At 49.4% G+C, this 26,049-nt stretch overlaps 1 protein-coding gene across 1 annotated transcript; it reads right to left on the minus strand.

Moving 5' to 3' along the window:
* Nucleotides 1-567: 567 nt before the first annotated feature.
* On the minus strand, nucleotides 568-26,049 carry LOC101941818 (zinc finger protein RFP-like). The gene is made up of 8 exons (XM_042847456.2): nucleotides 25,836-26,049; nucleotides 21,693-22,117; nucleotides 14,079-14,174; nucleotides 12,068-12,298; nucleotides 10,410-10,432; nucleotides 7,681-7,796; nucleotides 5,195-5,227; nucleotides 568-3,282 (listed from the first exon to the last, which is right to left on the minus strand). The coding sequence occupies exons 2-8, from the start codon at nucleotides 22,107-22,109 to the stop codon at nucleotides 2,759-2,761; spliced, it is 1,440 nt and encodes a 479-aa protein (XP_042703390.2). The 5' UTR covers nucleotides 22,110-22,117; nucleotides 25,836-26,049; the 3' UTR covers nucleotides 568-2,758.

Below are 26,049 nucleotides of genomic sequence, written 5' to 3' on the forward strand. Positions count from 1 at the left end.
ACCCACAAACTTAGATGTATTTAACTTATCTAAATATTCTTTAATCTGTTCTTTCCCTATTTTGGTCTGAGATCCTTTCCCCTTGTTGTTAATATTAAGCATCTGGTCACAATTAACCATTTTGGTAAAGACCTGAAGCAAAACAGGTATCCCACACTTGAGCCTTCAGAAGCAGTAGCACAGGTGTGACAGGTTGGGTCACAGAAACTGCCTTGGGACTGCCATCTGATGTGCTGGGACTAGCTCTGAGCCTGTTTTCCCTGTCAGTTTGGGACTTCAGTAACCTGCCTGGTTGTGCCAGACACTCTAGCCTGCTGCAACCCAGACCCAGGTCTGAACCACGTCCCCCAAAAGCTGCAGGCTGAACTGAAAGCAGCTTAAGAAGTGCTCCTGTCTCCAACACCCAGATACACAGCTCCCAATGGGATCCAAACCCCAAATAAATCCGTTTTACTCTGTATAAAGCTTATACAGGGTAAGCTCATAAGTTGTTTGCCCTGTAGAACACTGATAGAGAGATGTGCCCAGCTGTTTGCTCCCCCAGATATTAATACTTGCTCTGGGTTAATTAATAAGTAAAAAGTGATTTTATTAAATACAAAAAGTAAGATTTAAGTAGTTCCAAGTAATAACAGACAGAACAAAGTAAATTACCAAGCAAAATAAAACAAAAACACGCAAGTCTAAGCCTAATACAGTAAGAAACTAAATGCAGGTAAATCTCATCCTCAGAGATGTTCTAATAAGCTTCTTTTAAAGACTAGACTTCTTCCTAGTCTGGGTCCAGCAATCACTCACACCCCTCTGGGCGCTGCCCTTTGTTCCAGTTTCTTTCAGGTATCCTTTGGGGGTGGAGAGGCTCTCTCTTGAGCTAGCTGAAGACAAAATGAGTCTTTCTCTTGTGCAACATTACAGCCACAAGATGGGGTCTCTAGCCACCTGGGCAAGTCACATGTCTGTGAATGATTCTGCTTTTTGCAGGCCAATGCCATTGTTCACATGTTACTTTGAACATTCCTAGGAAAGCTCAGATGTGGATTGGCATCTACCAAAGTGCATTGGCAGTTAAGTGTTTCTAGATTGGGCACTTACTGAGAATAGTCCTTTCTCAAGAGGCTGACCAAATGCTTCACTGAGGCTACTTAGAATCAAACAAATACATAGGCAATATTCATAACTTCAAATACAAAAATGATACATGCATACAAATAGGATGAATATATTCAGTAGATCATATCCTTTTCAGATATGTTACTTGGCATATCTAGCATAAAACATATTCCAATTAAGTCATATTCATACTCATAAGCATCTTTCTATAAAGCATTATGGGGTGCAATGTCGCAACAGGTTCGATTTTTTTCCACTGAAAACTGGCTTTTCAAGGGAAATGAAAAATGTGGTGGGAAATTTTTCATTCCTTTGAAATTTTTCAGTTTTTTGATTAAACTAAATGACAAATTTTGAATCAAAAACTGCTTTTGAGAGTCTTGGCTTCTGAAAAAGTGAAACAAACTTGGAATTTTGGGTGCATCTGCTCACTTTTCTTTCTCTCCTTCCCCTCTTCCCATTTTCCAATGGAAGGGAGAGAAAAGGCAGAGTGAAAAGTGTGGGTGGGGGGACTATAACAAAGAAAGAACTGAAATGTTTTGTTACGATTGGTTTAATTTTTTTCAAGGAAAAATGCCACAAAAATTGTCCAACAAAACAGCATTTTTAAAATTTCCTTCGATTTTTTTAATTTTTAAAATTGGCAGAGAACATATTTTTCTCCTAGCTCTAAGAAGTAGCACCTGCCTTGGAGCCCTTAGAAAATGCTGACTCATACAACAGTAGTTTAATCATGAACAAAGTGAAATTTGTCCCCTAACTGACAACAATTAAACTTAATAACACAATCTACCAATATTAGCTTTGCTATAAACACTGTCTAAGGGAACAATCATGTCAACATCTTAATTCTTTCATGTTTGCTGGAAAAGGGACGATTCTTCGGTTGAGTTTGGATTACACAGGGTATTGAGCTGTTTGTTCTGACAAGAGAGCTCACAGCACCAGATATTTAAAGGCTAAATCCCTCTGAAACATCTGGCCCACAGATCAGTGTCCGATCTCTCTCTTGCCTCTGTGTCAGGAACCACAGATCTCAAACACTGGCCCACAGGGCGCTTAGGAGCTCGTCAGTCCGAATCCACCACCCAGTGTCCTGCTCACGCTGCTAGAATAGCCGCTGAAGGGGAGCAGAGGACTCCAGTCCTGGGCTCTGATTGGTGGATCCCTGGGGGGCCCAACTGGTCCCCAGCCTCTGTGTACCCCAAGCCAAGGAGCAGGATGTTGTCTGTGCAGCTGGGTCCTCCCTGCTCAACTCTGCTTCCCCTGCAATACCTGCTCCTGATCTCCTGGGAACCTCTCCCCACATGACGCCTGGTTTGCCCTCTGGTCTGTCCCCCCCACGTCCCAAACAGCCTCTTCAGCGAGGCCTCTCCCTGGTCTCCCCCCAACAGCCTCTTCATTTGAGGGGTCTCTCCCTGGTGCTCGGCTGGGTCCCTCCCACAGGGGGGCTCCCTCCTTCCTTGGTGGGACCCCCCCACTCCACACAGAGTTGGCCTCCAAGGAGCATAAAGACCCAGCCTAGAGCCTCACAGAGACCTCCACAGCCATAGAGCAATGGGTAGAGCGTCACCCCCCTTTCAGCCCTGCCTGTGCGGGGAGGAGACTGGCTGAGTCCTCCATGTCATAGAGATCAGGAGGGTGGGGGCTAGAGGAGCCGCACATTGAGATCAGCCCGGAAGAACGGGCGGATTCTCTCCCCAGTGAAAGAGGCCGGCGGGAAAGTGAATATCGGGTCCCCACGACTAGCATCAAAAAACGCCACCTGCCCCCGTTCATAGTCCAGATAAACCCGGATCCTGCGGGGTCCCTGGCTCGGGGGGAACTGGATTAGCTGCTCAGGGGATGTGGGAGCCCAGCACCAATCCTCACTGCATGACACAGCCCAGATCCCCTGCTCAGGGTTAAGGCTGATCTCTCCCTTCCTGCTCACAGACTCTTTGGCCAATCCCACAGCACAGTCTCCCATCCCCTCTGCCTCCACCTTCACCTCCATCTCCCAGTAATGACTGCCCGAGGTGAATCCCTCACAGCCCAGCACACAGTGCTCAGTGTCAAATCTCTCAGGGTTGTTGGGCAGATCCTGCCGTGTCTCCCCCCATCTTGCACTTCTCCGATCTGCAGACACAATGAGTTCAGGATGGGCCGTGTCTGGATCCAGAGTCACTTTTGCTGTAGAGAGAGAATCAGAGCGTGAGGGGCAGAGCTCAGCCCTGGGGCAGGGTCTGATCGTGTCAGTGACAGAACCTGCCCCAGCTGGGGAGTGAATCAGGCAACCTCCTGCCTCCAGGATTTCCCCAGCTGTGCCTGGGGAGCAGCGCTGAGATCTCAGCCATGGGCAGGGGGGATTCACACCCCGACAGAGCCAGTTCAGGGACAGAGTGAAAGGATCAGCTCAGCTGAGCCAGGCCCCCAGACCCAGAGTCTGAGTCTCAGTTATTCCATCCTTGTGCTTGGGGGAAAGACACCTTTGTCCTTCCTTTAGTCTGCCTGGCCCCTAGTTAGAGGGGGCTCAGGGCTGCAAAGCAGGGAGCAGCCATAGTGTGATGCCTCCTGTCTATACCCCCAGCAGAGCCGTCCCTTGGGTAGGGTGAATCGGGGCAACCGCTCTGGGCCCCAAGCTTTGGGGAGCCCCGTGGGCTTGTGCAATTGGCTGGCGCAGTTGGTCCCAGAAGAGATGAATCAGTCACTTCCGCCCCGCCCCCCCCAGGGATAGCCCTGGCCCCCAGCATGGCCCCAAACCCACTCCTACAATAACTGGGAGCAGAGTTGCTGTGGAGCCCCTGTGCCAACTTCACACGGATGGGGGTGTCTCCCTTGCACCGGAGCTATTTTCTGGGGACTGTTTCCAGGCACATTAAGGTCATTTTTAGGTCAGTCTCTGGATGTTTAAACTCCCCTGGCCCCTCCCCAGAGTGTGCGCATGTGACAATCAGTGTCGCCCACTCGCCCACATGTCCTGGAGAAGGGGATTTTGGCTCCTGCTGCAGGAGCTCTCACCCCCCATCTGCCTGTCTCCTGCCCAGCAATTAATCCTGTCCCCAAAACCCCATCAGTTCTGTCCCCATCCAACCCCCCTATTCAGTCCCCCAGCCCCCATCATCACCCCCCATCAGTTCAGCACCCCTCCCCCACTGCCCTCAGTTCACCCTCCCAGAACTCACCCTATCTGCTCAGAACCCACCAGCAATACAGCCCCCCCATCCCATCAGCCCCCCACTCACTTCAGTCCCCTGCAGCCCCCAGGCCATAATAAATCCCTCCCAGCCTCACCTCTGCCCCTCCTGGGGTTCTTCACCCTCCCTAGGCCTGGGGGCTACAGTGGGGTCCCCTCTCCCACTTCCCAGGCTGGCCGGGGAGCAGCTGCCCTGGGGTGGTGACAGCGGGAGCCCCAGCCGCGCCCAGGGCAGCTGACAGGATTTCTAAGTAAAATTAAACCTCATTTTTAGAGCTCTCAAATGTCGGGATTTTCTTTTTCAGCCACAGCTCTATGGTGAGATCATGAGTGATCGTAATTTTACTCAGAAATTGCATCTCTCACGATTAATTCACGAGAGTTGGTATGTCTGAATAGGGGATGTCTACCTAACCCCTTTGGACATTTTTAACATTTTTTCTTTTGACTTATAAAGTAGAGAGAGGAAACAGAAATGTCTATTTTTGTATGTTGAATTTTCCCATTCTTCACTGTACCACTTGCACGTTTCCTAATAATAATAACATTGCCAGGGGATGTGATGTATGGGCATAAAGAGTTCTGAGAATGAGGTGAGATGTTCCTCTCTGATTTTCCAAAAGGCTCATTTTTAAACTCTTAGATGTCTACACAGATACACCGCTCGCACCCTCTCCCCCACCCCACCCCATCTGGTTAACCCAACCACTAGTTACAAATTCTAAATCCTAAGAGAGAAAAGAATCGACTTTTCTGTTTTTAGGAAATATTACTGGGGAGCCACCAGTAATATGTTGCTCAGCTCCTGTCAAATGCAAAATTGAAACAAAACCTGAACTATGGAGCTGCCAATGAGCCACCATAATTCATATGAAAGTTTTCACTCCCCCTTTGATACGAGAAATTTACCTTTGTCCAACCGCTGTCTAGACGACAGAGAGCCTAGAGGAAGAAATGGGTGAAAAAGATGAATTGTCATGTTGTTGTGTTTAGGAATATATTCACATTGTTAATGTTTTAACACAAAAGCAAAATGAAAAGAAAGCAAACTTTATGAAGTTCTAGTTGTGACGAAGTGGGGGATTTTCTTGTTTTTTTTCTTGTTTTCTGTGGGGTTTCAATGGTTTGCATGCAAAGGGCGTGGGATTTAGTTTTCCTGGGTGTTACTGGTTTAATGAGGTGAGGGTAGAGGGAGTTTGTTGTTACAGAGGACCGGAGAGGGAATTTGGGACCCCAACCAATGGCCTGGAGGATGGAGACCCCAGCGACCGGTGACCTCAGACCCCGACCCGGAGACCCAGCTCAGGAGTTGCAGCTGGTTCTAGCCAGTAGGAGAACAATTGGCTGCAGAGTGAGGACCCAGTGACCTAACCAGCCGGTTCCAGCCAGAGTACAGAAGCGTGGAGAGGAGGCCCCAGTTTACAACCCTGTTTACCTGGAGAGAAGACAATGGACAGAGGCGGGGCTTGGGGCTGGGGACCTCAGATGCCGAGCTGGGAAGCAGGTGGAGCTCTGGGCTGGAGAGGGGCAGCAGGCAGAGCCCACCTGGATGCAGGGAGACTGGGATATGCTGGGCTGAGGGAGGCCAGGCCTGAGGCCCTGAGAGTTTCCTGTGCTGTGTTCAACTCTCAATAAACCCTCCTGTTTTATGCTGGCTGAGAGTCACTCTGGTCTAGAGAACAGGGTCGCATCAACCCCTTCGGGGGTGGAGGCCCGGGGGGTCCAGAGCGAGGGGACTCCCTGAGGGGGCCCATGGCAGAGACAGACGTGCTAAGGCTCAGAGAGGTGCGGCTCCAGGAGGTGGTGGGGCTTAACCCTGAGAGAGAGTGGCCCCCCGAGAAGGGCTGTCGCACTGAAAGGGGCACCCCCCATGGACCGCACGGGGCCAAGAGCGGGCACGATCTGTGAGTCCATGACACTAGTTAAGGAGGTTAAGTGCAATTCAGACCAGTACAAACCATTACACACATCACTAAAAAATAACCACAAACATTAAAAACTAAGGACATGACCTAAGGTTACATGACAGACCCAGAGATGTTTTACCAGCAATTACACACCTGTGGCTGGCCCATGACAGCCGACTTGGGCTCACAGGGCTCGGGCACTGGGGCTGTTTCATTGCGGGGTAGATGCTGGGGTTTGGGCAGAGGCCTGGGCTCTGGGACCCTGGGACGGGAGAGGGTCGCAGAGCCCAGGCTCCAGCCCGAGCCCGAACCTCATGAGCCGGAGTCAGGGGACACGGCCCAGCCACAGGTGTTTAATTGCTGTGTAGAGAAACACTCTGAAACCAACACATAATTCACAGACAGACCCACACACAGACACTTTTTCACTGATTAGCATTCAATCAACTTTAAATCTGCCCCTGTTCCACTAATACTCAGTAAAACTGGCTCATCTTTCCTGACAGCCCTGGTGGTCTCATTCTCTCCAGCTCAGGAGGATAAAAGGTGGAGAATCTCTCAAGCAGGAGTGGGGAACTTACAGCCCGTGGGTCAGATCCGGCCTGTTGCTAAATTTCATCCGGCCTTTAGCACCCCCACCACAGGGCTGGAGCTGCAAGTGCCGACCCACCCTGCCACTGGGAGAAGCCCCGAGCCTCTGCGCAGAACTACAGGAACTAGGAGTGCGGAGGGTACTGCAACACCCCTTAGGTTTTGCGTGGAGTCCCAGACGCAGGCCCCATGCCCCACCTTCCTGCCCCGGTGCCGAAGGCAGGTTCCCGTCTGCTGGCCCCACACACGGGGCTCTGATCCCACCCCCAGATGTGGCCCCACACTTAGCCCCATTACCCCTATCCACATCTCACCCGCCTCCCAGAGCCACGGCCCAGTCTTGGCCCCAGGTCTCGGGGGAGGGGACACAGACAGAGATAAGTGGGGGTGCCAGGTAAAAAGTTTGGTTACCACTGTCTTTCAGCACCACTGCCTCCACACACCCTGCAGGGCTGCAGCTGCGAGCACAGGCTCGGCCTGCTCTGGGGGAAGCCCCGAGCCTCCATGCTCCCTCTCTGTCCCCGCACAGGAGAGTGGCCCGTGATAGAAAAAAGGTTCCCCAGCCCTGCTCTAAAGCAAGAGAGGGACTATGGCACACGAGGACTTGCAGACAAAAAATCCAAACAAACATACTTCAGAAACAGTGAATTCAGCAGGAAGCCCAAGCTCAGGTTAACGTTCATAGCTGCTAAGAAAGGAAAACCCCCAGGGAGTGCGAATGTAGGCCCCGAACCCAGTGTGTATGTGCTGTATTGAGAGCTGAGTAGGGAATTCATAGCTTCCAAATGATTAGTTGACTATCTCCATCCATAATCATTGTCCCTAAGAGATTTCCCCAGCTCTGTCAATTATCAGTGTAATATAGGTGAGAAAATCCCCCAGGTGACTGTTTATTACCTTTGAATTTCTTCATTATGGTCTCCAGAGATGCATTTCTTTGAGAAGATTCCCAGATTCTCCATTTCAGTTCAGAAGAAAAGGCCACTGGGTTCTGAAACGTCTCCCTTTCGCATCTGAAGAACAACCCAGTGTTACTCGTTGTGGAGTTCAGTCATATTTTTTATTTACTAAAATGTATTTTATTCTAGTGAATGGTTGTAGCTCAGCAGACCCTGGAGGATTAAAGTCTCTATTGCCCCAGGAATAGGTCCAATCCCAGCTTGGACACTACAAGCTTCCCCTTCATTTTGGTGAGACCGATATTGGAAAACTGCATCCAGTTCTGGTGTCCCCAGTTTAAAATGGACGTTGAAAAAGTGGAGACGGTGCAGAGAAGACCCACAAAACTGATTTGAGGGCTGGTAAAAATGCCTCGCACTGAGAGAACTCTGGCACTTGAGTGTGGGGTATAAATACCGTCATGGGGAGAACAGACTTGGTACTAAAGGGCTCCTCAATTTAGCACACAAAGGCAGAACAAGGACCAAATGCTGGAAGCCTCAGGTGCCAGACTGTGGGGGGATGCCACTAGGACCCAGAGTGTAGAAATTTGCGAGGGAACATGCGGGGGGGGGGGTGTCATTTGAGCTCCCCGCCTCAGGTGCCAAAATGTTATGGGCCAGCCGACTTCTAGGGAGCTTCAAGCGTTACTGTCTGTTGATGTCTTTACATCAAGACTGACTGGCTTTCTGGAAGGTTCTTTAGTCAACACATGTTAGGATTTAGTCAAATACAAGTTATTGGGCTGAACACAGCAATAACTGGGTGAAATTTAAGGACCTGTGATACAGAGGCACCGACTCTGTGGGTGCTCCGGAAAAAAAAAAAACTAGGTGCTCAGCACCCACCAGCAGTCCCACAGATCAGCTTCCCTCCCTCCCCCCAACCAGTGCTGCCCCCCTGCTAGCTGGCCCTGACGATCAGTTCCTCCCCCTGCCTCCCACACACCGGGGATCAGCTGTTCAGCAGCGGGCAGGATGCCCTGGGGATGAGGGGGTGGAGCAAGGGCGGGAAGAGGCTGGGCAGTGCAGGAAGAGGCGGGGCAGGGCCTTTGGGGAAGGAGTGAAGTGGGGGCAGGGCCCGGGGCAGAGCGGGTGTCGAACACCCCTGAGGGAATGAGAAAGTCAGTGCCTGTGCTGTGATATACAGGAGGTCAAATGTGATGATCTTATGATACTTTCTGGCCTTCAACTTTATGCATTTATGAAACTCAGTAATACCATGTGGCAATGAGTTCCACAGGTTAATAAGGAATTGAGTTAAAAATGTATTTCCTTTTCTAGCTTTACACTAGTTGCCTTTCAGTCGCCCTGAAGGTCCGCTCGGTCTTGCACTGTGAGTGGGGGTAAGCAGGATCACCTGACTTATATCCTGTACACCATTTAAGGGAGGTAATGAGCAACAATCCTTGTGGTGATGTAGACACACATCATACCAGGACCTGGAGTGAGACCTACTAACCCATTTCAAAGATCATTTATGTTCTTATTTAGCTCTTTGGATACATACAATGGTCAGTCCACTAGCACAGGGGTTCTCAGCTTACAAAGGCAAGTGTGTGTCCACTCCACACTGAGGGACGGCAAATTACTGAATGAACTTGCACTGCCCAGGGAGCGTTGAGCAGTGTGAGTCGGTGCAGTTCTGGGGGGCAGGACTGAAGCTGGGGGGAATTGGTTGGCACCTTCTATTGCTGGTTCATCAATGGCTGGGAGATGATTCATGTAACACAGCTGGGCGTGTCCCTGCCCATAGGGGGCAATGGGGGAGAGACGGCAAGGGGAGGGGTTGGCCCTGGAAGAGAGCTAATCCCCAGAACAGCCAGGAGGAGGCACCACCTGCGGTGAATACAGCAACCTGGGATGACGTCCCACAATGACATTTGCCTTTTTCACAAGAGCATCACACTGCCGACTCGTTCAATGTGTGATCCACTGGAACCCCCAGATGTTTTTCCGCAGTCCTGCTGCCTAGCCAGTGATTCCCAATTTCTTAGTTGTACATTTGATTTTTCCTTCCAACGTGCAGCACTTTGTCTTTATTGAATGTCCCCTTCAATTGATTTTAATCCTTCCTCCCTCTGCCCTTTGTCTCTTGTGTCTATTTAGACTGTAAACTCCCTGGGGCAGGGACTGTCTCTGTCTGTGTGTCTGTGCAGCACCCAGCATGTTGGGCCCTGGTTTTGCCTTGAGCCTCTAGGCACTGCCATAGTGCTACTGATAATAGCACATTATAAACTCCTTAGAGCTGGGAATGTCTCTTCCATCAGATCTCTTGCCACGCCCAGCACACGGATAGCGCTCACTGCATAATAAGAAACAATTAATAAACAGCTCATTGAATAGTCATCAGATGGCCCTGACTTTCCATCGCTACCCACCTAGGTGGAGTTTGGAGTCTATGTCCTAGAAATGGAAAACACTTTCTCCATCCCCAATCTGAGGTCTCCATTTCACCAGCTACACTACAAATCAATACCCTGCCTGTAGGTCAATCACACTTTTCTCAGGCTGCTCTATTCTGGAGTCTAGTCAGAATGACAACAGCCCCAAGATCAGATTTAATGGAGATAGATTGGGAACCAGCCCCACACTCTGCACTGCTAGACCATGGGGAGCCAGGTCTCGTGTCCAAAACCCCTTCCCTGCATTGGGGAGTGAAAGGGAGAGTGAGAAGGAGCCACCTACCTGCTCAAGGTGCCTTTGATGTCCTAGAGGAGAAAGATAAAAGGAAATTCAGTCCCATCTCTCATACTAAGGATCCCTCCTGCTCTGGAGGGGACTCACTTTGTCTTCACAGTTTGAGGTTCAAAGTGAAATTATTTGTTATTTATTAATGCAAACAAAACATTAAATGTGCTGCCTTTGCTCTTTTGGAGAAGTGCTCTGACTACAGGATCTGGGCCCAGGAAGTTTGTACTGGGGGCACACTAGCTCTTTGTGTAATGACATGTGGATAACCAGCTGGCACATGGAATCAGAGGGCTCAGTCTTGTGATGTGTTGAACAAGGATCTCCCGAACACTCACAGGTGTGGGGAAGATCCCCTCCTGCAGACTCCAGTGGGTCCAGAGGGAGGGATGCCCCCAGGCTGTGCTGCCCCCAGGCTGTAAACTCTCTCCCCACTCGCCCACAAGCATTCTGAAGGCCCGTCCTGTGGGGTTCTTGACACCCACAGGAGGTGGGGCTGGGTGAGAACAATGGGTGTGGGGTACAGAGTAACACAGGGCCAATCACTATCCTGCACGCCAGGTTCAATGCAGGAAACCTGAGGAGTGAAGAATGCTGCCCACAGCAGATACTGGCTGCAACTGAGAATCTGACCCTAGATATCAGCTAGAGAAGTCCAGGATTCTACGTTTTATGTCTCGCCTTTTTTTTTCTTTTTTTTTTGCTAATTAGAGGCATTTTTTAAAAAATAAAATCATTAGAAGGCTTTTGAAATTCTAACGACTACTTATACATTCAGACTACCATAATTAATGAACAGCTTCCCTAACTAACTTCAGTTCTGGCAGATAAAATCACCACAGTCTCAGACCTCATGTATCAATTTTAAGGCCAATATTTTCCCTTTTTGTGATATGCAGGAAAACTGGCAAAATCAGGCTTTAAATGGAATCGTAGCTTCAATCTTAGCTATTTCCATAATTAAAAGCAGGTTCCATCTTTAATCTTTTGGAGTTCGTGTTTAGAACACAGGAAATGCCAGACTGGCTCAGACCAGAGATCCATCTAATACTATTCTGTCTCCAAAGATGGACAGTGCCAGATATTTCAGAGGAAGGTGTAAAATAATCTGCCTCCTACATTCTCATCCTTCTCTCTAACAGTTAGCGACTGGCTGAAGCAATGAAGCATGAGGTTTAATATCACTCTGCATATTCTTGTTATCCATATAAATATCTGATCACTTTTTGAGTTTTGCTAAATGCTTGGTCTCAACAACATCCAGTGGCAATCAGTTCCACGGGCTAATTACGTGAAGTGTGAAAACGTGTTCATTGCATCAGTTTTGAATTTGTCACCTTCTAATTTCATTGACTCTCCCTTTGTTCTTGCATTATGAGACAGGGAGCACAGAATTCAGAGTTTGCCATTTTTGGAGGAGTTTTCTCCCACTAGAATTCCAATTAAGTATTTCTTTTCGATCCAATCCTCGTTGTACTCAAGAATTATATTTCCATTGACTTTAATGGGCATTTTATCAAGCCCCTAAGGAAAAATAATGTATATTTTAGCAATACTGTATGTTCTGACCATTCACTCCTACACTCCAAAAGTGAAGAGTTAGGAGACTCTCTCACCCTGTGAAAGGTTCTGGGGTGTTTCTAACACCATCTCACCTGCAAGAATTCACTTGCTGGCTGCTGGCACTTCTGCTCCATCTCACTGATCAGGGAATTGAAAGAAGATATTTCCTCAGATAATTTGGCAAGATACTCAGCCCTCCCCTTTTCAATTTCCTGATTCAGCTCTTCCAACTGGGCCAGCCGGAGTCGCTCTTGTTCCTCCAAAAACTGGTGCAGTTGCTGAAATTCAGACACAATCTTCTGCTTCTCAGTTTCTAGCTGTTTCTGAAATGAGGAGATGCGAACAGGAAAAGCACAGGTCAAGGACAAGACTACAGAGTGAGTCATGGGACATTTTATAAAGCCATGGGACATTTTATGCATGTGGCAGTATGTCATTGCAACCCCACAGAATTTAACTGCTGACATTTTATGGAGAACATACTCTATGCTCACTAGACAGAAGATTTTCCAATAGATTTTCAAGAGTCCTAACTGGTGTTTAGAATATGAATTTTTCTTGCATGATTCGGAGAATCTGTGATCAGTGGCTTCTAGAAAACCAGATCCTTCCAATAACAGGAAGCACAGCAGGTGTGGGATTCAGAACGGGACTGGCAAGGATTATTTTAGTAGAGGAAACAGCAGAACCCAAACTAAGAAGCACTAGACTTGAATTGGGGAACACACGCTGTCTGCAAAACACAGAGACATAAAGGGTATTTAAAAAAAAAGTACTAAAATTTGAGCTCCATCATTTGCTCTCACGAGTTCTGAAAACAGTTTTGGATATATAAAATTCGGCCCATCATATGTCTTGGATTTTAAGCCACACAGGGACCTTGAGCACAAATTGGGCTGCTGTGAAGACCCCTTTTTGCACATGCAAATCTGAGTTTGCAGGCTGCTTAGGAATGAGCGTATGAACTGGACAGAAGTCCACCAATTCATGCTGTTTCTGGAGCACTCTCTGGCCCCGATACCCTAGGAGCAAGGAAATCAGACCAGATCTGGAACCCAGATCGTCTCCATGACAATGTCTAGCAGCGATACCATTAAGGGCCTGATCCAGAGCTCATTGAACGGACCCGGAGTCTTTCCAATGACGTCCTTGGGCTTTGTCTTAGGCACTAAGTGACCAGCCTCCTCCTCTGGGGAGCAGATTCCTAGAGCAGCTGCACGGATTGGCCAGCTGTGGTTATCTCTGCTGAAAGTGCAGCTGGCCAAAAAACTCGGGGTTGGGGGAATTTGCAAAAATAATTGAATTTTCAAAGTTGTTTCCATTTCTCAGTTTTCAAAATGGAACTTCTTTTGATTTATTTGAAAAATATGTCGAAATAACTTTAGAAAAATGTCACATTTTTCTATTCTCCCTTTTCCCAAAATGGAATGAAATAATGTTCATTCCCCCCCCCCCTCATTTTTCTGTTTGGTACTTCCTCTCTGTGCCTCTTCAAAAAATATCCCATTTTTGAAAAAATGGCAAAAAGAAAAAGGAAAAATTAAGGGGAAAAAAACTGGAAATTTTTCATTTTAGTGGCACTCAGGAGAAACAAGGACTAAAAAGAGATAAACAAACATGAAAGTTTTTAAAATGTTCAGCTTTTTAAAAGCAAAATGAAAATTTCAGTTTGAAATGACACAAAAATGTTTGTTTCATTTTGAAATTTCCTGTCAAAAAATTGAAAAATGTGTTGTAAGTGACTTTGTCCCATGAAAAAAATTGTTTTCTACTAAACCCCTTTTATCTGCAGGAAGCTTTGTTTGGTTGAAATTTTTCAACCAGCTTTAGTTGAACGATTAGGGAGAAACTACTGTTAAATAAACAAATTACATTCGAATTCTCTGTGAAAATCTTTGGATGATTAAAACTCTTTCTTTAATGCAGCATTTTCCTGCTTACTCTCAATTAAAGCAGAACAGTTTTTCTTTACGAGAAGAAATAAGTGATCATCTTACACGGCTGAGAACGTGTTACTCACTGTTCCTCTGATGACACTCAGACTAAGCCGTGTGTTGATAATGGCCCTGTGCACATTTGCTTCTGAGTAATAACGGCACCTACCAGCAGTTCATGGCTTTTATTTTCCCCACTCAATTTAAATGTCAGAATCACATCTCTCTCTATCTTCAAAATCTCCAAACGGCTCCGAATTTGGTCCTAACAAAAGAAAAACTGGTTTAGTTTTGGTTGTTTTTGGAGGATTTCCCCCCATTTATTTATATGTATAAGGATATCAAGTACATAATAAAATGGGTGAGTGCTCTAACCACATGACTCTACAGTCACTCTCACGCTTGTGGTCTCTCTCTCTTTCTCTCTGCAGCATTATTAAACTGGTGCCCCCATGCTGCACTGACTGACCCCCAGAACTCCCCCACATTGCTGACACACAGCGGCAATGGCTCAAGGCAGGCTTTGCGCTGTCACATGGGGGCTACATCTTGCCAGAGCCCCCCGCTCCTGCAGCCTTTCCTGGCTCACCACGAGCATTGTGACAGGAAGTACCAAGCAGAACAACAACAACAACAATAATAAAAGAGTGTGTGTGTGCGTGTGAGAGCCAGTGCATGTGAGAGAGACAGAGAGCCTGTGTGTGTGTCTGACTGTGTGTTGGGGGACTGTGTGCCAGAGTGTGTGTTGGGGAGTGCAAGACTATGTATGTGACAATCTGTATTGGGGGACTGACTCGTGAGAGGCAGAGTGTATGTGGGTGTGTGAGAGAGACTGTGTGTGTGTGTGTTAGGGAAGTGTGAGAGATAATGAGAGCACTGGTACTTTAAGTCCCCCGCTGAGTCACAAGGGAGCTTCGCTTTTCCTGTCCTGGCCCCGGCCCTGCCCCACGGGAGTCCAAGCGGTGCCGGCAGGCAGGGTGCAGGGAGGGACTCTGCTCCAGGTGGCAGTGGGCCGGGCCGCCATGTTGCCAATGACCGGCCACGCCGCTCTGGGCTCCCCGGGGCTGGGGCGGCAGAGCCGGCCGGCTGAGGAGCGAGTGAGGAAGGGCGCAGGGTTGGGGAGAAGCCCACCGGCCCAGCGTGGGGGATGGGGCCAGAGAAGAGAGGAGTCCAGCTGCGGCCAGTGAGGGGAAATGGTGCCCCAAATTTTCCGGTGCCCTAAGCAGCCGCGTGTGCTGCGTATGTCCAGGGACGGCCCTGAACACTATCCCACAGAAAACCTTTTCTGAATCCATCTTCAAGTGCCAGGTACAGGCAAAAAAATAACATTTTTTTTTGAGGTGGCACAAGGGACCAACATGATTCCCATACAGTTTGGTCCCATCCATAAACACAAGCCTACATTGCATGCCCAAACGCCTGTGCATTGTCTGATTGGCGGCCTGCAGACTGGATCCGACACGCGGGACGATTCTGTCCGGCCCCGACGGAGAACAAAATGGTGTCCTCTGCACAGCAGGACCTCGCACACAGTGCAAGTGAGATCATGTTTACACCGCATGGAGGACGCCATTTTGGACTGCCTAAGACATGCAAATGAGTTGTTGCATGTGTAAGCAGGGGAATGGTCCCACTATTGTGGGGAACTTTCCTGGCTTCGGCACTACCCCGGTGAAGTGGGCTAGCGAAAGGATCCGAGTCCTTGCTCCCACTTCCTTTACCCAGAGGCCTCCCTGCCCTTGAGGACTCCCCTTCCACTCTCCTGTCTGGCAGAGTCCTTGTAACCCCAACAAGGCTGGGCCCAGGATTCCTGGGGGGCTCGACCCCCAACCCTGCTGTGGTCACCCAGAACAGGGGCTAGGGTGTCCCCACTCCGGGGTACTCTCTCTGCACTGGGCACCTCCCTGACCCACTGATCATTCCATACAATTTAAAGCAATACAGTTTATTTAATTAACAATTAGTTTAAAAAGGAATAAGGAAAGGTGGGAAAGCTTGAAGGAAACACGTCACCCCGCTCTGTGGCCGGGAACATCACAATGTCTCTGAACGTTAGGGCAGGTCACAGTCTGTGCCTTGTCGGTCCCAGGCTCCTTCTCAGGCCCTGGCCGTGCTGCAGAGACGCTGCGGGTTGGACACTCACTCTGGCGGTGGCCACACGCTCTCAGGCTCCAGGGGGCAGGACCCTTCTTCCCAGTGTCGCCCCCGCCCGGTCGGGGTTACGATCCCCCCTCCAAGTCTGGCCTGCAAGGCCTCTTGGCTGAGAGGTCTCCCTGCGCTGGGCCCACTGCCCAGGGTCCCCCTCACTCTCCCCAGCTGCTCCCCGCACCCAGCTCCGGACGGCTCCAGCCCCGGCTCCAGCCCCAGCGCCAGCTCCACTCGGCCTCAGCACGGCCGCTGCTGCTGCTCTGCCTCCAGCTCCCTGGGCTGCTTGTCTGGCCCCTCTGGCTTTGGGGCTGCAGCTCTGCTCCCAGCAGCTCAGCTCAGGCCCCTGCTCTCTCCTTAGCTCGGCCCCGCTCTGTCTGACCCAGGCCATTCCAGCTCACATGGAAGACAGGAACCCCCCCGCCCCCCCCCGGCCTCCTGACTCCATGATTAGCCTGCCCGCCATGTCAATCAGTCTGACCTGGAGCATTGGCCTCTCCCCATTGTTCCTGGGGACTGTCAGTCTCAGGGTCCTGGTTGCCCATCGACCCCTCCCCTTTTGGTACTGGGAGCAGCCACCAAAACACTCCCAGAAAACCTTTGCTGAAGCCACTTTTAGGGGCCTGTTCCAAGCTCCAACTAGCTTCATAAATAAAACTGCCCAGAACACTGGGTTCCAAAGAGACACAGGGAACAAAAATATGCCAGAAACACATCTTAATAAATACAATTGTTGAAAAACCAGTGGAGACTGTTACAGACACTTCAGAGCAATATTTTATTAATGAGAACTGACTAATTACACGTTATTAACCCTTTCTAACTCAGAACCTTTTATTTGAACACAAAAAAGGACCTGGAACACACAGTTCCAACTCTGAGAGTTGGTAAGACAACTCCCACTTGCTCATGCTCTCTGTATGTGTGTATATATATCTCCTCAATATATGTTCCACTCTATATGCATCCGAAGAAGTGGGCTGTAGCCCACGAAAGCTTATGCTCTAATAAATTTGTTAGTCTCTAAGGTGCCACAAGTACTCCTGTTCTTTTTGCGGATACCGACTAACACGGCTGCTACTCTGAAACAGTTCCAAAAGCGCTCAGGGACCAAAGTGATACACATAATACAACGCACTGAGAATAATGCAATAATACAGAAAACCTCTTCCAAAAACTCACATTCAAGTGATGGTTTCAGGCAATAAATGGCTGTGTCAGTAAATCCGCCCAGGACACTCAGTTCCGAGGCAGCAGAGGGGACAGAAATGATACTCACGATACAACTGTAAGCAGAGTCAGGATGAGCTCTACCCTGACATCTGGTGGTGAATTATGGCGAGTGTGGAAAAGAACTCCAGGGGCTGATCTTGTTTGCATAGGCACACCCACCCGCCTGGCATGAAACAACAGCAACTCAAAGTGGTTACTTTGGCTGGTGTGGGATCCCCAGTTTCTTTGTTATTGGGGCAGAAAGAATAAAGTTTTGTTACCCTGATTCTGTGAATCAAGGGCAGTGAACCTGTTGTATGACAGAAGGACTGAGTGAGTCATTCACCATTACCTAAGTAGCACTTGCTTGACAAGGGGCATGGGTTACAAAACCCAGTGAAAACAGAGAAGATGGGGACAGGTATTTGTACCTGATGGTATGGGGCCTTCTCTGAGGGGTTGAAACACCAATTGCACTGCCTCCTCTCTCCACTGTTGAATATCAGAGCTAACTTTGATTCCATTAGAAGTCTAGTTACAGACTGCTGAACTGAATTCACTTTGAGTCTACATTAGTGAGCAAAACAAGATATCAGAATGACCTATGTATAAACAAAATGCAACTGTTGTTCATTATTGTCTGTAACAAAAGGTATAAATGCTTGCTGTAATTGTTTACCTGTTGAGAGACCTGCTTAGCTCTCTCCCTCTGCACAATTGTGAGAGTTAATAAAGCATCTGACTTGCTATACCTAAACAAATAGTGAGAACTCTGTTTTTCTCCGACAATTTGGGTGCACTAGCACTGGGGCTCCCCTACTATGAGCTGAAATTGCTAAGAGCTGAAATCACAAAAGAGCTGAGATCACTGAGGCTGTGTTAACTAGTGGGGGAGCCTGAAGCTATATTGCTAAGCGGCTGGTGGAGCAGCTAGCAGAGTGGAGCCTTGCGGGATGGGTGGAGTGGAGCTGAGCGACTCACAGATCGGTGAGTGGAGCGGAGCGGAGTGGCTGGAGGAGCAGCTACCAGAGCGGAGCGGAGCCTTGTGGGAGCAGCCCAAGGGACAGCTGAAGTGGAGCAGAGCTGAGTGGCTCACAGGTCGGTGAGCAGAGCGGAGCAGCTGCCAGAGCAGTTCGTGGACGGCGGGAGCAGCTCACGGGGCAGCTGGTGGAGTGGAGCGGCTCGTGGTGAAGGCTGCGGCGGAACCCTGTCAGCCTCGGATCACGTAAGGTGCCCCTTAACGCCCTGTGTGCCCCCCCCCAAACTCTGGGGCTGCACTGACCAGGGACAGAGACTTTGGGGGGTTGTTGGACTTTTGGGACTTTGGTGATCCTTGGGTTGCTGGTTTCAAGAACCCAAGGGAAAGGACACAGCCCAACTTGCTGGGGTGGGTTTTTTTTTTGCTCATGGTTTGTGTTATGAATCCTGTTTGTAGTGTTTTTTCCAATTTAATGCTGATGTCGTTTACCTCATGTTATTAAACATTTTTTTGTTACACTTCAGACTCCGTGCTTGCGAGAGGGGAAGTATTGCCTCTTAGAGGCACCCAGGGGGTGGTATGTAATTGTCCCAGGTCACTGGGTGGGGGCTCGAGCCGGTTTTGCATTGTGTTATTGAAACGGAACCCCTAGATACAGAACCTGGCCCTTGTTGCTGCCAACTTAGATGGGCAGAAGGGTTACACAACTGAGAATAATGCTGTACCACAGAACACCGCTGACAACCCACCTGTTCAACAAACAGCTTTATTCATAAAACCACCCGCAGACTCAGCTCCGAAGTGGCTCACGGGACCAAAATAAAGGGCAATGGCTGGAACAGTATTTTAATAAATAAAACTGATTTAAAACACCACAGCGGAAACAGTCAGATGACATTGGGAACATTATTGTAGTCATGAGAACTGATTAACAGCCGACTGTCATTAACCCATTCCAGTCCAGAACCACTTTAAAACCAAGGAGGAGCCTGAACCATCAGTTCTGAAGTGGCTCAGGGGACCAGTTTTACATACAGCACATACAGGGGAGACTGATACAATGCTAATGAGAAACTCGTCTGAACCAACCTTTAACTTGGGTTTTCGGGGCATAATTCGCTTTATTACTAAACCCACCCAGAACACTTGGTTCCAAAGTGGCCCAGGAGACAGAAATGCTGCATGTCACACAGGTGAGAGCAGCACAGTACTACTGAAAACACCGGCCAAACCAGCCTTTCACTGCCTGCTCTGTGCAATGAAGGGTTAATTATTAATCAAACACTCTGTTCCGAAGGGGCCCAGAGGATGGCAATGAGTTGTTTGCCTCCTACTGCCTGGCTCTGGGGAAAAACTCTGAGTCTCTCTTGCTCCCTTTTGCTTTGCAGCTGATTTGCTGCCTCTCTCTGTGTACCTCTGTCTGTATACGCTCCAAAGCTTGTCTCCCCAACAGAAGTTGGTCCAATCAAAGGTATCACCTCCCCCACCTTGTCTCCCTGCCCCCTGCAAGTCCATTTCCTTCCTCTGGTCTCACTCTTCCCTCACTGAGCACTTTCAGTGCTCACTCCTAGACCAGCTAAGATGTTCCCACAGAAATGGGGCCAGGGAGCAGGCAGCGAGGGGGACAGGGTGGGTATTCTATGGGGGCAAATACTCACTTTCTTGCTGCTTCAGAACGCATGTACCCGTGGGAACACCTGTTTTCACCCCATTTTCACCTCTGTTCCTCTGCAGTTTGGAACCTTGACCTTCCCCCGGCACGTAGCTCTCAGTCGGTGTTGAGAATGCACAGAGCTGCCTAGAACAGGGGTTCTTAGACTTTTGTACCAGTGACCCCTTTCACACAGCAAGCATCTGAGTGCACCCCCTCTTATATATTAAAAACACTTTTTAATATATTTAACACCATTATAAATGCTGGAGACAACACGGGGTTTGGGGTGGAGGCTGACAACTCTCGATCCCCTATATAATAACCTCGCAACCCCCTGAGGGGTCCTGAGGCACAGTTTGAGGACCCCTGGTTTAGAGGGTGGGAAATCCATGTGTGTATAGTTGCATGGCACATAAGTAGGTTCAGAATAGGCCACTAACCTCCTAGGTTCCTATCACTGTTGCTAATCACTGAGCTGGGAGAGTGTGTTGCTTAAATGCAATACATTATTCTACTTTAATCATCCTACTCTGTCATCCGTTGTGTCTCGACAATTGTCCAGTCAGTGTGTCTCACCCGCAACGCTAATCTGATTTGCACAAAGAGATTGTTTAGTCTTTCTTTCCTCCAGTGCATGTAGTTCAGTTTCTATGTATAAATTGGGACACTTTCACTGCAAGAATCACTGGACACATTAAGAAATCGTATAAAAGACAAAATATCGACTCTTCCAGCTTCTAAGCCAAAAAATGGACAGCGGCTTGCATACAGTTATGAAGGGCAAAAGGACAAAAAAGATGACTGGAGGTGTGATCAGTACAAATGGATCCACAGAGGTAGACATTTTTTCCTAACAGGGGGAGCCTCTGGTAAGGAAGAGATATTTCCAAAGACTGATCCATACAGATGAGGTTTTGTGTCATTGATACGGATATGAAGTTCTTGGTGGAAATGTGGACAAAGTGATTGTTCATTAGTTGGAAACACCTGACCCATGTGTGCCCTATAGGAATATGAGAAAATATCCCTTGAGATCTCATGGTCATACAATGCCATCTGTACTGTCAAAAGTTGTGGAGCAAAACATTGAGGCCTCTCTAAAAATTACCAGTGAAAATTAACAGACTCAGCTGCACGTATGAGAGTGACTCTTCTCAAAAATACACAAGAAATAAAAAATACTGTATGAAAAACAGAAAAGCAGAATTAGTCCCAATGTTTAGTGATGTGTATGACCTTCACTGTCCTCTGGAAGGGTTTGTGTGTCAGTACTGCCGGGTCCCTGAAATCTCTGCAAGTTGGGATCTTCCAGACGTTACGGGTATTTTTTAAGAGGTGACAATATTGAAGCCAACTACACTTGTTCATACACCACATTTCAGCCAGGAGACTTTTCCTCTCCCTCTTCACGTACCTTTTTTCAGGAAAATCCACAATTCCTATGGCTGCGCTGATTCATGACAAGTGCACAACACATGCACACAAGATGTTTTTTCATTTCTAGCAGAATGTGTGTCCCAGGTCAGCAGCACTTACACTGTAATAGTAGTGGGCTATAGGTTATACATTTCACCCCTGGGCAATTCAGAACTGACTTTTCTGGGTCCTTATTGGTGTTAAAAATGGTTTGGGGCCAGAACAAGTTAATAACAGTGTGTTATAAGTCTGTTCTCATTGCTAAAGTATTGTTTGTAAGGGGGTCTAACCGTATCCACTGGTTTTTGCCATAATTTTTTTTATTAAAATGCCATTCCTGGACGTTCCAGCTTTTACACCATCCCATGATTTCTTACCTTGTAATCCTCAGCAGCTTCCTCTATGGGAACCACGGTATGTTCTTTGTGATCTCGGGACAGGTGGCAAACCATACAAATGGGTGTTTGATCCTCTTGGCAGAAGACATCTAAAGCCTTCTGGTGTTTATCACACACTGTCCCAACTTCTCGTTCTTTTGTTAACTCCCATTTAAGTTTTCTGGAGACTTTTACAATATTCCCTAGCTGTCTGTTTGGTTTGAAGTTTCTCTGGGAAAAGGTTTCTCTGCACTCAGGACAGCGGAAGTTTGTACTAAATCCCTCCCAGTACTGAGTGATGCAGGCCTGGCAGAAATTGTGTCCACAATCTAGAGACACTGGATCTTTAAAATAATCTTGACACACCGCACAAGTCACTTCACCTAGGAGCAGTTGTGCTGGATTCGCAGCAGCCATGGCTGGTTCTGCAGAGAAGAGAGGAATTTAGTTTCATTTTCCTGTTCTCAGAAATGGGCTGATTCTGAACTCTGCACACCAACCAGACATTTCCTGTGTATTCATTGTCTCATGTTACTCTTGCGAGGCTGGAACAGGGCTGAATTAACTTTTTGTGGGCTCGGCGCCAAACATATTTGTGGGCCCCCATTGGGGAAATAGGGGATGTGATGGGGGGGCTGCAGAGTGAGGGGCCGGTTGGGGGCAATGAGGCGCAGCGGGAGCGGCCCCACTCAACCCAGCACAAGGGCATTGTTTACAAACCCACAACTGCTATATGCACACTGGCCCGCCCAGCCCTGCGCTCCCAGCGTGTCCCTTCCACACTGCCCCCCTGCCCAGTGCCCTGCCCTCATACCCAGCACCCGCTCACCCAGAAACCTCCCCCCCACAGATCCCTACGCCCCACGTCCCCTCGCCCAGAGACCTCCCCTGCAGATCCCGGCGCCCCCTCGCCCAGAGACCTCCCCCCCCAGATCCCTACGCCCGGCGCCCCCTCGCGCAGAGACCTCCCCCCCCAGATCCCTACGCCCAGCGCCCCCTCGCCCAGAGACCTCCGCCCCCAGATCCCTACGCCCGGCGCCCCCTCACCCAGAAACCTCCCCCCCCAGATCCCTACGCCCGGCGCCCCCTCGCCCAGAGACCTCCCCCCCCAGATCCCTACGCCCGGCGCCCCCTCGCCCAGAGACCTCCGCCCCCAGATCCCTACGCCCGGCGCCCCCTCACCCAGAAACCTCCCCCCACAGATCCCTACGCCCGGCGCCACCTCGCCCAGAGACCTCCTCCCCCAGATCCCTATGCCCGGCCCCCCCTCGCCCAGAGGCCTCCCCCCAGATCCGTACGCCCGGCGCCCCCTCGCCCAGAGACCTCCCCCGCAGATCCCTAAACCCACTGCCCCCAGACCCGCTATGCCCAGCACCCTCTGCCCAGAGACCCCTCCCGCTGACCTCCCACAACTGCACAGCTCCCTGAACACCCCTTGCCCAGCTCCCCCACCCACAGATCCCCGACTGTCCAGCACCCCCTTCACAGTACCACCATCACAGCTGTACAGTGCCCCATATTCCTGAGGGAATTCTGCAGCAAATTCTGGGCATCATAATTTTAAAATTCTGCCATTTTTTGTTACAATAAATGAATGTGGAAGCTGCACCATGGCAGGAGGGAACACAGGCCAGTGGGGTGGGAGATCCCTGCAGCCTCCCCCGCCCCCCTGGGACAGGGACTTGGCCGTGAGGCTGAACCTCACCCAGCACAAGGGCCAGGCCAGCCCCAGAAACACCCTGGGGCCCAGCCCCTTTTGCACCAGGCGCCCCAGATGTGGGCAGGGAGGCTCAACCCGGCAGCAGGATCCCAGTGCAGAGGGACTTAGTGTGGGGGATCCAGATGGGGGTAAGAGGGGTCTGTTGGGGGGGCAGTCTGGGTGCAGGCAGCTCAGTGGGGGATCTGGATGCACAGGGAGGTGCCAGGTGCAATGGGAGTCTGCAGGGGGGACCAAGTGAAAGTGGTTGGAGCTCAGCGGGGGGGGGGTATGTGTCTGGGTCCAGGTGTAGGTGGTTGTGACTCAGTGGGGAGGGTGTCTGCGGGGGGCTCATTGGGGTGGTACAGATGCAGGGGGAGTGGGGCTTGTCAGGATGAGGGTTTGATGGGCCTGCTTAGCAGGGGAGCCCCAGCTGCTGCCAAGGGGATACACATGCTGGGCCCCCGTGTCCTCCTGCCCTTACTTCCCCCATCCCATGCTCCTTCCCCACCGCTCCATCTCCTCCCCATCCCATCCCTTTCGTCCCCCCCTGCCCTGCCCCTGCTTTGCCCTACATTGATGACATCATTATCTGGACCCATGGAAAAGAAGCCCTTGAGGAATTCCACCAGGATTTCAAGAATTTCCATCCCACCATCAACCTCAGTCTAGAGCAACCCACACAAGCGGTCCATTTCCTGGACACTACAGTGCTAATAAGTGATGGTCACATAACACCCTATACCAGACACCTACTGATGGCTATACTTACCTACCTGCCTCCAGCTTCCATCCAGGACACACCACACAATCCATTGTCTACAGCCAAGCTCTAAGATACAACCGCATTTGCTCTGATCCCTCAGACAAAGACAAACACCTACAAGATCTCTATCAAGCGTTCTTACAACTACAATACCCACTTGCTGAAGTGAAGAAACAGATTGACAGAGCGAGACAGGTACCCAGAAGTCACCTATTACAGGACAGGCCCAACAAAGAAAACAACAGAACGCCACTAGCCGTCACCTACAGCCCCTAACTAAAACCTCTCCAGCACATCATCAAGGATCTACAACCTATCCTGAAAGATGATCCCTCACTCTCACAGACCTTGGGAGACAGACCAGTCCTCGCTTACAGACAGCCCCCCAACCTGAAGCAAATACTCACCAGCAACCACATGCCACACAACAAGAACACTAACCCAGGAATCTATCCTTGCAACAAAGCCCAATGCCAACTCTGTCCACATATCTATTCAAGGGACACTATCATAGGACCTAATCACATCAGCCACGCCATCAGGGGCTCGTTCACCTGCACATCTACCAATGGGATATATGCCATCATGTGCCAGCAATGCCCCTCTGCCATGTACATTGGCCAAACCGGACAGTCTCTACGCAAAAAACAAAATGGACACAAATCTGACATCAGGAATCATAACATTCAAAAACCAGTAGGAGAACACTTCAACTTCTCTGGTCACTCAGTAACTTAAAGTTGGCTATTTTGCAACAGAAAAGCTTCAAAAACAGATTCCAATGAGAAACTGCTGAACTTGAATTAATATGCAAACTAGATACCATTAACTTAGGCTTGAATAGAGACTGGGAGTGGCTGGGTCATTACACTAATTCAATCTATTTCCCCATGTTAAGTATCCTCACACCTTCTTGTCAACGGTCTGAAATGGGCCATCTTGATTATCACTACAAACGTTTTTTTTCCTCCTGCTGATAATAGCTCATCTTAATTAATTCGCCTCTTAGAGTTGGTATGGCAACTTCCACCTTTTCATGCTCTCTGTATGTATATATATCTTCTTACTATATGTTCCATTCTATGCATCCGATGAAGTGGGCTGTAGGCCACGAAAGCTTATGCTCTAATAAATTTGTTAGTCTCTAAGGTGCCACAAGTACTCCTGTTCTTTTAGCATACAGAAGGGGGCTTGGCCAGCACTAGGACCCAGAAGATGGTGTCCAGCTGCAAAGTCCAGGGAGCTGATCAGAACCTTCTTTTTTCAGCCGGGCTGCGCAGCCCTGCGGTCACAGAAATGGGGGAGGGGGAGCAGTGGCATGTGACCTTGCACCCCCATGTGGCCCCATGGAGCGGAAAAGGTGTTTCCTGCCTGGGAGGAAGTCCCTACTTTGGAGTTGGCAGCGCCAGCCGCAGGAAACAGGGGAGGAGGGGGGGCTCCATTTCTGCTCCCAGAAATAAAACAATGTGTTCACTGAGCTCCAGCCTGTCTAAAGGATCATTCTAAAGTGCGGGCTGCAGGCTGGGATCCCGGGGGAGAGTTTCTAGCCCTGTGCTGCGCAGGCGAGATCATCGGAAGGGCCCTTTGTGGGTTTAACACCCGCGCCAGCCCTGGGGCTTTGCAGGGAATTGGAGCAAAAACCAGGATAGAGAAAAATGTGAGAAACATCAGTGCTACTTACTGGGGGGCAGCCGGCAGCGAAACTCCCCTGCTTCTTCCAGCTCCTCCAGCAGGCAGTGGGCTGAAGGATTTCAGACACACCCCAGCTGTGGCAATTTCCCCTTTCTGTTGTATTCACAGGAAACGCACCGAGACGCTAGATAAAAGCATAAACACTCTGGCTAGAAGGCTGCAACCTCACACAATGTTATCACTGAGAATTCAGAAACAGGCTG

This window comes from Chrysemys picta, chromosome 12 (assembly GCF_011386835.1).
Source record: "Chrysemys picta bellii isolate R12L10 chromosome 12, ASM1138683v2, whole genome shotgun sequence".
NCBI lineage: Eukaryota > Metazoa > Chordata > Testudines > Emydidae > Chrysemys > Chrysemys picta.